At 34.1% G+C, this 15,535-nt stretch overlaps 1 protein-coding gene across 2 annotated transcripts; it reads left to right on the top strand.

Annotated features, from left to right (window-relative positions):
- The first annotated feature begins 37 nt into the window (after window positions 1–37).
- Window positions 38–11,409, top strand: LOC18589386 (PA-domain containing subtilase family protein). Of its 2 annotated transcripts, XM_007014334.3 has the most exons (12): window positions 38–340; window positions 514–601; window positions 987–1,185; window positions 2,317–2,461; window positions 2,624–3,018; window positions 5,088–5,183; window positions 5,263–5,335; window positions 5,919–6,204; window positions 8,566–8,891; window positions 9,078–9,345; window positions 9,468–9,749; window positions 10,787–11,409. In XM_007014334.3, exons 3-12 carry the CDS (start codon window positions 1,007–1,009, stop codon window positions 11,191–11,193), a joined length of 2,457 nt encoding a protein of 818 aa, XP_007014396.2. In that variant the 5' UTR covers window positions 38–340; window positions 514–601; window positions 987–1,006; the 3' UTR covers window positions 11,194–11,409. The 2 variants fall into 2 exon arrangements, with proteins under 2 accessions (XP_007014396.2, XP_088666079.1); XM_088809953.1 differs by lacking the exons at window positions 38–340; window positions 514–601; window positions 987–1,185 and adding an exon at window positions 1,846–1,992.
- Window positions 11,410–15,535: the final 4,126 nt, after the last annotated feature.

Here is a 15,535-nt window from a genome sequence, read left to right as displayed (position 1 = left end):
TTATAAAATATAATAAAAAGACTCAACTGCCTTACGCACTCTCACTCACTCTCTTCCCTCACTAAAACACAGTAAATCAACATACACGCTTTCCTTTCTCCATCCCTTGGATCTCTTTCTTGCTCTTTCTTTTTCTTCTTCTTTTCTCGCTTTGAATGAAAGATCTGCGTGAAATGATCTTAGCTCTGCAAATGTGAATAAATATATTCTTTCTCTCTCTGATCTAATCATTTTCTCTTCTGTTTTTCACAGTCACTTTTCTCTCTCTTTTTTTTTTCTTTTGCTGCTTTGATAAAATCGTCTTATCAAAGCTTCCTCGATTCCCTTCTTTAATGCTTGCGTAAGTCTAAATTTTCCTCCTCTTTTTTTTTTTTTTGAGATGATATCTCTACGATCTTCTTTACCACCGAAAATGCTAATGGAGATTCTGCTCTTTCTTCCTTCCTTCCTTTCTTTATTTTTTTTTCAATGTTTTTAGTTCATTTTTTTAATTATTCTTTGCTTGAATCGTAGATAAAAGGACGTTGACGCAGATTGACGTGAATGTAAATAACAAAAGCAAGCTTTGGCGGGATTGGATCGGGTTTTTAGTGTCTCTTCGGTAATATTTTCTCTTTCCTTTTTTTTTTTACTAATTTAAGTAGTGTTATTTCTTTTTTTTTTTTTAAATTTAAAACGGTTTGTTTCAGTAGCTAAATCAAGTTTAGTAGATTTCAACTCTATCTCATGATCTCCATTGAAGTAAGTTTATTTTTGAGCAGGAAGGATCCAAATCCATGTTAGTTTATTTATTTATTTCACTATAAATGTCAGTATCACTTTTAGTTAAGTCTCTTTGCTTACGTATTAAATTGAACTTTTTCCTTTTTAAGAAACAAAATAAAATAATTCTGTAAAATTTACTCAAAGCTAAAATTAAAAAAAAAAAAAAAAGAAAAGAAATCCAGAACTTTCCTTTAAGTGGTACTGAATTTAGCGAGAAGCAGATCTTGGGAAAGAGAGAAGAATGAAGGTGATGGAGCTTCGGTGCGCAGTCCTAGTGGTGCTATTGGGGCTTGTGGTTACTGGGAAAGCGGAGATTTATATTGTGACAGTTGAAGGAGAGCCTATAATTAGCTACAAAGGTGGTGAGAATGGATTTGAAGCTACGGCTGTGGAGTCAGATGAGAAGCTTGACACTACAAGGTAAAAAATTTGGTACTATTTCGCATTGTTCTCAATTTTGGTTGTTTTTTTTTTTCGTCAGTTTCTGCTGTGGGGTCTTCACTCTTCACTTATTTGATATCCTGTTGAGCAATGGACGTATTTCGATGACATGTGCACATTTGTGGCCTAAAAGAAAAAAAAAATACCATGAATTTGACTTAACTTTGTCAATATATAGTGTAGCAGTACCCCAGCAAAAATAAACGTTGATAGCTTGCTTATACTTAACAGTTTCTTGATTGTATTGATGTAGTATAGTAATTAATGTGGGGCTTTCCCTTTTTTTATTCACTCTTTTATATTCTGCATGGAAAATTTTTCTAAAAAAAAAAAAATTACTGTGAATCATATTTGCTGGTTGGGAAATTTGGATTTTCACCTGTGTGCAGCTCATCTATACTTTTGGACTCTGTCTGCGATCATTGTCCCAATGGAATTTTTCAATATTTTTGCTCTAAAGTTTTGATAATAACTTAATGCAGTTTTCCTGTTAAAATAATAATTATTATGAAAATGGGTGCAACTACTTATATTATTCATGCGGGAACTTTCCGTCGAAATAAGAAGGAGAAGTTAGAAAAGGAGTGAAGAAAATATTTTTTCTTTTTTAAAGAAGAGAAGTGAAGAAAATGTTAAGTTTGAAAAGTTTTGTTTTCCTTTGCTGTGCAAGTTGAAGATAGTTGCCGTGAGGCCCATTATAAACCATTGATCCCAGATTCAACTCTTATTTCATGCTATTACTACCTGAGGTTATCTGACAGACTTTAGGAAAAAGACAAAAAAAAGGTAAAGTTTTAATTCCTGATTCTATGCTTATTGCTGTGAGTTAGTTGAACCATTTATTTTTGAAATTGAAGCTTCATTTTATGGATAATAGAGTTAATTTTTAGCCCACTTAGTAATCCGATTAATGAAATTTCTCATCTAATTGCTGTGTTCCTTGTGTTGAAAATAGGGTGGTTGTTTTTACTGTTCCAAAGTCTCTTGGTCTATCATGTACTACCTTGACATGAGTGATCTTTCCTTCTCTGTCTCTCTCTCTCAACTTGATGGATATTTTGAAGTTTGCTTCATTAATAATCGTGTCATTTTCTTTGGTGCTTGTTTCAGTGAATTGGTAACATCCTATGCTAGTCATCTTGAGAAAAAACATGATATGCTTCTTGGAATGCTGTTTGAGCGTGGGAGTTACAAGAAACTCTACAGTTATAAACACCTAATAAACGGCTTTTCAGTTCACCTTTCCCCTGAACAGGTGAAACTTTCAAGTGCTAAACATTTTTGTGCTTTTGTATTTGAAATAATGTTTTTTTTTTCTCTGAATTTGAAATTATGTTTTAGTTGAATGAATACTTCAGTTTTTCTGAATCCAGTCTTTTTCATTCTCATTCCTTACACTATGCCAATATATTAGTAGGCAGAAACCCTGAGACGTGCTCCTGGTGTGAAATCTGTGGAGAGAGATTGGAAGGTGAGGAGACTTACAACACATACCCCACAATTTCTTGGGCTCCCAACAGGTGTATGGCCAACAGGAGGTGGCTTTGACAGGGCAGGAGAGGACATTGTGATAGGATTTGTAGACTCAGGAATCTATCCACTTCACCCAAGCTTTGCAGCCTATCATACTGATCCCTATGGGCCTGTTCCAAAGTATAGAGGAAAGTGCGAAATTGATCCTGATACCAAGAGAGACTTCTGTAATGGCAAGATCATTGGAGCCCAGCATTTTGCTGAAGCTGCAAAAGCAGCTGGTGCATTTAATCCTGCTATTGATTTTGCATCTCCCATGGATGGTGATGGGCATGGAAGGTTAGTTACCATAGTTTTCTGCAGTTACAGTTTCAATGGAAACGCTATGCTACCTTATCTTAAACAAATATACCTTTGAGAGAGGTTTTAGTTTATGTGATTGCTACAATTCAGGAAGGAAAGTCTAAGGACCTAAATTAGCTCATGTCAGTTTTAATCAAGGTGCAGATATGAGAATCAACAACTTAGAATGTGATTGTTGGACTGAAAACTTGTATATAACTGCTAATATGCAAGTAACAACATAAATTAAAATTATTCCTACTCAAACATATTATAAAAAGAAGAAGATAGAAACAGACTATCTATTAAAGCCTTGACATTCACTATATATAGTGCCTGTTTAACCCTGCTTGTGAAACAGTTTCTTTACTACTGATATCTAAAGCTAGGTCAAACAAGGTTTTGTGAAAACAATTTTTTTTTGAAAGGTGTGAAAACAGTTTTTGGCTTCTGTAAAAGCTGACAATGAGCTTTTAAGAACTGAAAGCTAAAGCTCCAAACTAGAGCTTTGAGAAAAGTTGCAACAAAAAGCTTATAGATGAATTTTCTGAAGTTTTTAAACAGACAAAAGATGTTCTTACTTATTTCAAATAATTTTCTTTAGACAGCATCTTTCAAAGAGCTCTACTTCAACAAAATGTTTTCTTGCAGCTCAAACCAGGTGAAACAGGCTGAGGTACATGTAACATTGAACATTGAACATCCTGGAATTAGTCAAACTGTAAATAGAAAATTTACATTACATCATTAATGTATGATGAAAATCCATGTGGGAAAAAAAAAGAATTGTGTTAACACACATGCACTTAAAGGCCAGACAATATAAAAAATGGCAGTTAAAATTTATGGTCAAGTTTCATCTTTTGTTTTCTTTATAGATATCTCCGATTTTTAACTTGTTTTAATGTTGGTTCACCAGTTATCCCAAAAGCTAACCTGATACTAGTGGGCCCCACTATTTTATTCAAGTTCTAACTACTCTCTCAGCTAGAGTCTCTTAATACTATTTAGTACATGATCCTAATGTTTGGCTTCATGTTTATCAATTGTAGCGCTTGTTACTCAACAACCCATCATCCTTTTAAAAGACAATTTTTTTTTCCTGGGAAATAGTTAACACAAAATTTACCTCAAAATAAGCAATCGTTCTTGCACATGATATTCCCATGTGTGAACTGAGGTTGCAGCTCTGCTTCCAGTATATAGGCATCCAGATCTCTTTCCTGAGTCCACCAATGGGAATAGAATTCCTGATAGGGCTTTGTGTTTGTAATTCTAGTTTTGGTTTTAGTCTTAACTTAGTGATAGCCTGCATAAAATGAATAAAGTATGCTCTTCATAAGATTATTGTACAACACCTTCTGTTTTCTGATTTTCATTTTGTTTTTTGTTTTGAAATGGTTGTTTAAGTAAACTTTCCAACATTTTAGACTAAGGGAAAAGTTGGAAGGTGCTAGGTAGAGGTCTTGAAAGGGTGTTGAGTCTTGTTCTCTTCATGGGGAAGTGGTAAAATAATGCTTCATCTTAAAATTACATTAGTCTTTTATAAAGAATTATTTCCAAAGAAAGCATGTTTGGTATTCACATGTTATACGTCTGGCTTTCTAACTACCATGTCAACTTACCAGTAGCAGCCCTTAGCGAAAATGACCAAGTTAAATATATTTTTGTTTCAATTTTAAGTCATGAAAATGAATATATGGATCAAACAGTTAGATATTGAAGACAAGCTCTATGAAGAGGGTAATATGTTACCTTAAACTGTAAATAAGTATGTTAGGAGAGCATAATATGGAGCAACAGGCAACCAACATTTGGGAAACCTCCACTAATCTTGCAGCACTTCTCTGCAAGGCTAAGGGGCATTTGATGGAAAGATTTTTTTTTTTTTTTTTTATAAATTTCAAACTGGGAACTATCACTTTTATTCTTCCCACTTTGGCAAAAAGTAAGCATTTGATGGAAAGGCTTTTATTTAAATTAACTGGTATTGAGTGAGAAAGATTTTGTATCTATTCTTTCTTTTTAACCAATTCCACCTTCTTTGTTATATCACTGGATGCCAGTCACACGGCAGCTATTGCAGCTGGGAATAATGGTATTCCTGTGAGAGTGCATGGCCATGAATTTGGGAAAGCAAGTGGAATGGCTCCCCGTGCCAGGTGCAAATTACTAACATCTTCCTAGTTTATTATGCATTTTTTCCCCTTGATTTGGAAATTCAATTTGTTTTTGTCTTAGGATTGCTGTCTACAAGGCACTATACAGGCTTTTTGGAGGGTTTGTAGCAGATGTGGTAGCTGCAATTGATCAGGTATGCTTCAATTTACATCAGAAGATGGTAGCATAGTTATTTCTTGCCTTGCTATTTTGATTTAAGACTGCTGCTAAGTTACATGTCTCCCCATCAGGTTTTTCTACTGATAACACCTTCTGAGATATAGATTCAACATCTTCATAAGTAATGCTTTCCTTTTGCATGCGTCATTTGGGACTTTGGGTAACCAGATAAATGATCTTCCTTTTGAATATTGTCATACGCGTGTCCCTTTTCCTTAAGGATTGAGCAAAAATTTTGGGGTCAGCTATGTTTTTGTATAGGGAACACTTCTTTAATGAGTATCTTTGACATGGGGCTCCTGATTACTGTCATCTTCCTTTGTACAAAAAGAAAAGTGAAGCTGTCCTTTTTGAGTTGTCTTAAGTTGAATTGGGAACATTTAAAGAAAAACGTGTGAAAGTTTTTGCTTCTTTGTGATACTTAAAAGGAAAAATATGAAAAGCTCTATTTCTGCTATCAGTGTGACTTTGATAGATGCCCATTTTCCAATCAATTCTACATTCTTTTATGTCATTCTTGTTGAAAACTTGTGATTTGATAGAACTTTTATGGGCAGGCTGTTCACGATGGTGTGGATATTCTCAGCCTCTCAGTGGGACCAAATAGTCCTCAGGCAACCACGAAGACCACGTTTTTAAATCCTTTTGATGCAACACTTCTTGCAGCTGTCAAGGCTGGTGTTTTTGTTGCTCAGGCAGCTGGAAATGGAGGTCCTTTCCCCAAAACTTTGGTTTCCTATAGCCCATGGATCGCATCTGTTGCAGCTGCAATTGATGATCGTAGATACAAAAACCATTTGAACCTGGGAAATGGAAAAATCTTAGCTGGCATGGGATTGTCCCGTGAGTTACTTCAACTTTGACTATTTATTTGTTCTGATCTGGTAGCATGCAGGAAGAGTGGAAAGATGTTATTTAACCTATGGAAAGATGTTTTCAAGAACAGTGGACTGCAAATGAGTTAAGATCTACGTATGAGATGGCATATTTTGTTAATCTGTCAAATTATGATTCAAACGACGTAGACATTCCTTATTCTAATTAATGATTTATTTAATTGATGGCCTTATACATTTGTGGCAAATCTGCATATGGTAGACCATTAATAGTAAACTTTTCTGCTTGACACCTCATCTGATTATCTCTAGTTTCATTCACCTTTTAAAAATTTTTGATTTTATGTTGGTCTAAGGTAGTGCATTAAATTTTTTAGGACACATGTTTTAGTTCAACACTATATTTAGACAATTAGAATTGCCAATTTTTTGTAGAAATAAATTTGTATTCTACTAGAATTTCTTAGTTTCAAGCCTGAAATTAGGTTAAAATAATAATATGACTATTGCACCTGAATATAATTTAGGTTTACCAAATGACCAATAGAATGCTTTTGATTACCGAGGCTTTATTCATGAACTGCTAAATATTTGAGCATTTTGAGTGAGATAAATCTTGTAGAGCATTGTTTTTAGAGCATAGTTGATAAAGCTAGAGACTCTCTTGGTAGTTAGACCATCCAACTTGGTGACCAGGTCACCAATTTTGATGAGGCCAAACTAGTGTTGAGCCGGTCAAACCTGGTTAATCTGGTTAACAGCTATTTTACCCCAGTTTGACTCATTTACTCATTTTCTATTTTTTGTTTTTTTTTTTTTGGGATGGAGGGTGTGGGGGGGGGGGGGGGGGGGGGGGGGGGAGGGTTCGTGGTTTTGGTTAAATTATATTGTTGTAATGTTGTTAACAAGCCTTGAACCTTGACTTCAAGTCTTAAGCTAATGCTTTTAATTATGTCACCATAACATTATTTTACCAAATATGTGGAAACAATGCTGTTTTAAATAGACACTAATGGGCTTTATCCCACTTTGTCCCAGCTTTTATTTTTTTTTACTATTTTAATAAAATTTAACTGTGATCACCAAGGCCCAAATCTCAACTTTCAGTTGTTCACTAATGCTTTTAACTACCAAATCATTACTTTTTTTTGCTATTAGTTTGTATCAAACAGGATTTAGACATGCTCACCTATGTGTCTAAATAAGTCAAGCTACTTGTGAATTACTTAGGCTTGGGTTGGTGAATACTCAAACACAACTCATTATCAATCTGAGTTTTTGTAACTCAAGTAATGAGTCAACTGAGTTCCAAAATCTTAATCCTTTGCTTGAGCAGCTTGAATGTCTAATTAGGCTTTTAGGTTTAAATATTTTTAAGTATAGTAGACATATGGAAATACAATATAATATATGTTTACGTATTCACAGATTTTTTTAACTTTTTGAAACACATTTTGAAACTTAAACTTGAGTCAAGTTGGGTTTTCCTTCCTTTTGAGGTGATGATAATCGAGCTCAAGTAGCTCAATTTTATTTTTTCAAGCCAAGCTCAAGTACAGAAGATAAGCTCAACCAAGCTTGCGTTAAGTTCAAGCTTCAAGGCTTCTAATCTATGGCAAGCTCAAGTCTTGAGTTTTATAGTCAAGCTGATCTTGGCTGGCTTTCTACTGGCTTGCCTCAATTATACCTTTATTCACTCATGTTCTTATTTTTGTCATGGTGGTAATAAAATGTTGACTAAAATATAAAAATCTTGGTCTTTTCTGAGGAATTGATGTTGCAATTTTTAGATGTATTTGTATTCATGTTCCAACATAATACTATATATCTTTAATTAATACCATGAAGGCTAATTACATTCGTTAGGGTCTAAATTTTCCTCCAATTTCTGGTGTATGAATCCATCTCCAGTTTTGATTAATTAAGTACCTTAGTTTAACAATTGGACTTAATGACGGTACATGCCATTGGTCTCATTAATGGTTGCCATTTGGCAAAATTTTGCAGCATGGCACCTCTCACTTTTTCTTCTTATCTTTTTGTCCTTCTCTCCCGATTTCATGATCAGTGCCATCGGGACCCCAGTCTGCCTTGACTAGCAACAATCTGGCACTTTGAGGCCAAATTGGCTTAGGGGTGGAGTTGATCTACCAGAGGGGGGGGGGAGGATGTTGCTGTTTTTAAATAATTTGAGATTGCAGCTATTCTCTGGTTACTTGCTGTATATGACTAATTTTGCTTATGATCATGCATGTCCAAGCACATGGCAGTGGTGGTTGCTTACTTGTCAAATTGTTGTCATTTAGTTTCTTTCGATAAATCTCTCAGTTTTTCAAAACTGAAGTGTAGAGCTTCTGGATTATTGCAGCTTCTACTCATCCAAACCAAACCTACACCATGGTTGCTGCTAATGATGTGCTACTGGATTCCTCAGTCATGAAGTATAGCCCCTCAGACTGCCAAAGGCCGGAAGTTTTAAATAAAAACTTAGTTGAGGGGAACATTCTTCTTTGTGGCTATTCCTTCAACTTTGTTGTTGGTACTGCATCAATTAAGAAAGTCTCTGAAACAGCCAAGGCTCTTCGTGCAGTTGGTTTTGTTCTTGCAGTGGAAAATGTTTCTCCTGGAACAAAGTTTGATCCTGTTCCTGTTGGTATACCTGGCATCCTTATCACCGATGTTTCCAAATCAATGGTATACCTGGGATCCTTGCTCCTTTTACCTATTTTTTTTATATGATTAAGCGAAGCTGATGGCTTCCATCATGAAATGGGGCCAGAATCTGCAACATGCTTTCATTGCTTGAGTTAATTTCAGCCCACTTTGCTAACATGATAATGTAAAACATTGTGATTTGGCTCTTGGAAATCATCTTTTTAGGATCTTATTGATTACTATAATGTTTCTACACCAAGAGATTGGACTGGGCGAGTGAAGAGCTTCAAAGCTATTGGTAGCATTGGGGACGGTTTGATGCCAATTCTCCACAAATCAGCACCACAAGTAGCACTATTTTCTGCTCGAGGGCCAAACATAAAAGATTACAGCTTTCAAGATGCAGATCTTCTCAAGCCAGACATTTTGGCACCTGGTTCTCTAATTTGGGCTGCTTGGTCACCGAATGGAACGGATGAGCCTAATTATGTTGGTAAAGATGTGCTCAGTTCTTATATTGCTCTTGCTTGTCTTCTTTGCCATCACTTTTGAAACTTCTGGTGCATGTTAGAGGATGAAGAGGTGTATCATTATTCAATTCTTTGCTTTGAGCAGGAGAAGGATTTGCAATGATATCTGGAACTAGTATGGCTGCACCGCATATAGCAGGGATAGCTGCTCTTTTGAAGCAGAAGCACCCTCATTGGAGCCCTGCTGCAATAAAATCAGCCTTGATGACAACATCAACAAAGCTGGACAGAGCAGGAAGGCCTCTTCAAGCACAACAGTATTCTGAAACAGAGGCTATGAAGCTTGTCACAGCTACTCCTTTTGATTATGGGAGTGGCCATGTTAATCCGAGAGCTGCTCTGGATCCTGGGCTCATCTTTCATGCAGGTATTTCTTCTTGGGCATTGTAATTTTGTCCCTTATTTTTTCGTTGGTTATTCTATATAGATTCAGTCAACTATGAAACATAGATCTCATCTAGGAAAGGGGATGGAGTGAATGGGGTTTGACACTTTGTGCCCCAAGTCATTAATTAAGTGATGAGATTTTTTTTTTCTTTCAGAGCATTTAAGCTACAAGATATTTACTACAAGGTTTGGTAAATAGCCAAGGAAGTTGTGATTCTGGTATAAGTATTCAAAGAAAATTCAAGGTTCATCACATAATCAATAGCAATTACAAGAAAGGCACTGGCATAATTCTCTTTACTATGTTTGGGAACATGAATTTTGGAGAGTGGACTTAGATTTGGTTTGTTTTATAGATTGTGGGGATGAATGCTAAAAGCTAGATGAGATTTTAATACGTATGTATCGGAGAGAGTATAAGCCAATGAATTTAAAATTACCTATTTCTTATAAGTATTTCAAATTCACCAATGACTAGAGATCTAACAAATTCATGAATTTGAAAATCATCATGAACATGTTTTCATGAGTTATATCACACAATTTATGCTAAATTTGAAATTGAATTTCCTTGTTTCAAATTCAAATTCCCAAAAACAGCCTTAGAGAATGGTAACAAGTTAGAAGATGATAGAGGGCCATCGTATAACATAAACTGGACACTTGGGCCAAAAGCTATGGTGAATAATACTCAATAGGAACGAATGAAAAACCTTATTAAGGGAATAGAAACAGTGGAGAAGCATGCTGGGAAACTTGAATTTTAGAACCTTAAACCTGAAATTTTTTCAAAAAACAAAAAATTGCTATGACATTTGCTTGTTAGTAAAGGTTTGCCTTGAAACAGTGCCTTTAGTAGTACACCAGTGAGCTTTAACATCTAACTAGGTGACAGCTTGAGGTTGCCTAGACACTGCTAAAGCTGCGAGATAGCTTTTTCGCCTCTCAGCATTGCATTGTAACTTTGAAGAACCATTGAGTAGAGTCTTTATTTGCTTCCTCCCTGGCTTTTTGTAGGTTATGAGGATTATTTGGGATTCTTGTGCTCAACACCTGGTATTGATATCCATGAGATAAAGAACTACACAAACTCACCTTGCAACCACACCATGGGCCACCCATCAAATCTCAACACCCCATCAATTACAATCTCCCATCTGGTAAGAACTCAAACGGTTACTCGTACTGTTACAAATGTTGCTGAAGAAGAAACCTATGTCATCACAGCTAGAATGCATCCATCCATTGCTATTGAAACAAACCCTTCAGCGATGACTCTGAAACCTGGTGCATCTAGGAAGTTCTCTGTAACTCTTACTGCTCGATCAGTTACTGGAACTTATAGCTTTGGAGAGATTACCATGAAAGGCAGCAGAGGGCACAAGGTAAGTATCCCGGTGGTGGCTATGGGATACTGGCGATAGTTTGGACTGGTGAGCAAAATTAAGGATTATGGATGTATTATTCTTTGTAATTTGTGGTAATAAGACACGAGGTTAGATATATTTTGTCTGAAATATATGTATGTGGAATAGTTGTAAAGATAACTGTTATAACGTGGGGGGACTCCTAGTGTCTCCATGTATAAGTTTTGCTAATTTCTTTGCTAATTGGATAGAATGCTTCATACTTTTTCTGCACCCTGTGTCCTGTGAGAAATATGTTTTTGTTGGATTGACTACAAAAGTTGGGTTTAATCTCATGCTTTTGTTTTGATTTGGAGGAAGCGAGATTTGCTGTGTTGAGCCGAAATCAGGCATCAACCATTAAGACGAAATACTAGTGAGGTTCCTTACATCAGTTATTCATGCATTTCAATGAAATAAATTCTCTTATTATTCTTGATGTTGGATATACACAAACAATGTTATGTTACAATGGCAACAATTTTAGGCACGCGGCTTCTTTTCATTGGAAAGTTTCCTCAAAATGAAGCAATAAACCTACTCATCTAAATCCAATGCAAAGGAGAGTCGCATTTTCTTGTTCAATTGAATCCCATTTTTTGTTTTTCTTTTTAAATTTTTTCACTAGAAATCTATTAAATATTGATATTATTATATATTTTTTTTTCCTATTCGTTTGTTCACACCTTGACAAGTGTCGCACCCATTTGAGATCAATGGGTCTTTCACGTAATGATTACTCGAGGCATGGTTCGGTATGAGCTGCTGAGGATTCTTGAGATAGAATAAACTAAAAGGAAGTCTTTTTTTTTTGTTTTGTTTTTGAAGTTAATAAATAGAGTGTCACCAAAAACATGTGTTATTGTGATCCGGTATAGATTTGTAAAGCATTCCAATCCTTACCCATGATAGATTATCAACAGAAAAGATTCGATTTGAGTTGAAGTATTTCATTAGGTCGGAGGTTTTCCCCTTACGAAAAATGGAAGTACTTTATCCCCTCTTAAAACGGACAAACCTGGGTTTAAAGTTGATGCATGCATATAAACTTAGAACACATCAACCTTGCCTCCCCGGTCCTAAATAGCCTCACATTTATTAAAACAACAAATAAATGATAATAAACTGAAATAATCAACACGCGAATAAAGAAAATGAATAAAACAATGTTATTTGGAATTAAGGGAAATAAAGTTAATATTGAGTTGGCTCAAATTAGTTAAAGCTTAGCATAACACAAGGTTAATTGTTAACTCAACTCTCAAAATTCTTAAAGCAGTGGTCAAGCTGTCGTAATATGTGAATCCGAGAACTCGACCTCTCAATGTGAAAGGAGGAATCACCACCAATGTTTTTTTTGTTTAAGAGTCATTGGTCATCTAATTAAATCTATGTTTATAATGAAATCATATGCTTGACTTAATTCATTAAAAAATATAGGTTTTAGTCTACCAAACAGATTTAAGTTTGAGAGTACAATTGTTTGTGAGAATATATTAGGCACCCTTATGACACTTGTTCAAAGAAAAACACCAATTAGTCCATGTGTTATCTTATTTTTATCTTTGACAAATAAACCTTAAATTCATATTTAATTTATTTTTCTTTGATTATTTTTATTTTTTATTTTAGTTTATTTCTTCTTTTTAAATATTTGAAAATCTTTAGAACTTTTCTCAACACTTGTGACAGACACTCAAAGAATTCCCTCACCTCAAGAACATTTAAGAAAATCACTTACTTGAAGAGATTCCATTGTCAAATTATTTTGATATTTTATGACAAATATTTGATTAAATCTTTAATTCCTTTTTGTTTCTTTTTGTTCTTTTCCTAAAGCATTTTTAATGAACCTCTTTTTAACCCCTTTTATTTTTTTAAAAGATAAATGGAAACCCTTTGATATTCGAATTTTTCTACATTATCCAACATTTTTTGTAGAATTTTAAAAATCTTTCTCACCTAAAGATGTTCAAGAAAATTGCCACTTACAACTTTCCTCGAAAAATTTTCATTAATTTGTTTTTTTTCTACTTTTTCTTTTTCTTAAAAAATGAAAACCTTTGATATTAAATTCTTCTTGGTTCTCCAACAGTTTTGGTAGAATTTTAAAAATTTTCCTCACTTAGGAAATCTCAAGCAAATTGTCATTTACAACTTTCTTAAAATTCTATCATTGAAAAATTTTATTTTTTTTGTTAAAAAGTGAAAATCTTTGATATTGAAAATTCTTCTCAATTGTCTACCACTTTTGGTAGAATTTTAAAAATTTTTCTCACCTAGAAATTTTCAAGAAACTTATGGACAACTTTCTTGAAATTCCATAATTGTGAAATTTTTCATCTATTTGTGCAATTAAAATAAAATGTAAATGATTCAAATAAATATCATTATGCAATTAACATTTTTTTTCACAATTTTATTTTGTTTTATACATTTTTATGTAATTATTTAGAAATAATCTTCTTTGTGAAAGTAACTTTTGGGATTTGTTCGAACACTTTTAGTAAGGTCCCAAAATTTCATTCACTTGGAAAAATTCAAGGAAATTGCCACTTGCAATTCTCCAAAAATCTCCTTTTTTAAAAGAGATTTTTTCCTAAAAAATTACTATTATTAAATAATAAATTTATTTACTTAGAGATTTAATTTTATCATGTGTATATTTTTATTACTATTTTTTAAAAAAACTTCATAAATTAAAATAAACATATAAAATAAAATAATAAAAGAAATAAAATGAATAACAAAACAAGGGCTAGGAAAATGTACCTTTAATGGGCTTTATCCTAAATTTGTCCAAAATTATTTAGACCTTCTTATGCCAAATCTAGTTTGGGTCAAGCCAAGTTGAATTTGAGTCAATGAGTCATCTTCTTCTTTTTTCTCCTAAAACAAAGCTGTTTAGGAACCTTACATCCACAAAAAAATGGCATTGTTTCACTCTTTTATCTCCTTTCTTTCTTTTGAAACGATATCGTTTAGGCATCTTTGACCAACCTAAAATGACACCATTTAATCCTTTTTCTTTCTTTGTTCCTTTCCCAAAACGGAGTTGTTTGGCACCTAGTATAAATATTTAGAGTCATCTTCTCCTTTCATTTTCTCCCTTCCCTTTCTCTCTCTAACTCAAAACTTCTCTATATACCTTTACAAACCTAGATTCCAATGGCTAAACCTATCAATGGCATTTTTTTCACCCAAAAAATTTCTTTTTTCTTCATTTCAACCTTGCTTATCCTTTAGTTAAAATGAATTTATCAAAAACACTTCCTATTTTCCCAAATCTAAAGAAAATCAAGACCCTCTAAAAACCTAGATCTAATCATCATCGGCTAGATTTCTTCATCAAAATGAATTAAGCCCAAGATTTAATATGCGCATTAAAGCCATCAACACAATTAATATCCAAATAAAAGAAGCCTCAAAAGCTTTGAAACAAATTTGGATTAATCAATAATGACTTAGTCTTGATTATTCTTGAAATTTGCAATAGATGATCTTGAAAAAAATGAATTGTTTGCAGAGTCAATTGTGAATTCATGAGTCTTGGAGTTATGAGAATCAAAATATTTGATGGGATTGTGCTATTTAGGTGGTGTGGCCTATGTCACTAAGATGCGTAAGAACTTAAAATCATTAAGCTTATTAGATTGCAAATGGCATTGTTTTTCTATCAATGATGGAATGATAAAAGTGACATAAGGCAACATGGTCTTGATGAAAGGGAATTTGCATAATGGTTTAAAAGGTGAGGCCTAAAAGGAGTGGGAATAATGCACATGGGATGGTAGCTTTCGAAGTGAGATTTCATTTACTGAGACAATGATGAAAGATTTCCTTGATATAGATGATTGTGAGAGGACAAAAAGTCTTGCTTAAGTTGATGCAAGGGGTCATCTTGGTCCATCTCCAAAGTTAATTAGTGTAATTGACTTGACGACTATGCATGTGCATTGGCTATTTGTGGCATTGAGTGCTGTAAAGTCGTCATGGTTTGTCTCCAAAGTCAATTAGTGTAATTGACTTGACGACTATGCATTTGCTTTGATTGTTTATGGAATTGAGTATTAGACAAAGTTTTATTCATTATATGTAGTCGAGGTAGTTTTGAAAGCCAATGGTTGGAAAGGTCTTGTATTTGGAGAGTGTGAAACCCCTCACCTTAAATTAAGGATAGGAATTCTACTTGGTAAGCATTTAAAACATGTTTTTGGTCCAAAATCTTCATAAACTTCCCTTGGAAAAGCTATATTTTAAAGCTATTAAGTGTATTTGATTTGTAGGAGAGAAATGTAGGCCAAATGGATGTGTTTTAAAGGAAAAACGAGCATTCTAGAAGGGTAGTATCGATACCAAT

The sequence above is a fragment of the Theobroma cacao genome, chromosome 9 (assembly GCF_053813885.1).
Source record: "Theobroma cacao isolate CCN51 chromosome 9, ASM5381388v1, whole genome shotgun sequence".
Classification (NCBI taxonomy): Eukaryota; Viridiplantae; Streptophyta; class Magnoliopsida; order Malvales; family Malvaceae; genus Theobroma; species Theobroma cacao.
This window is presented reverse-complemented; position numbering and strand designations above follow the sequence as displayed.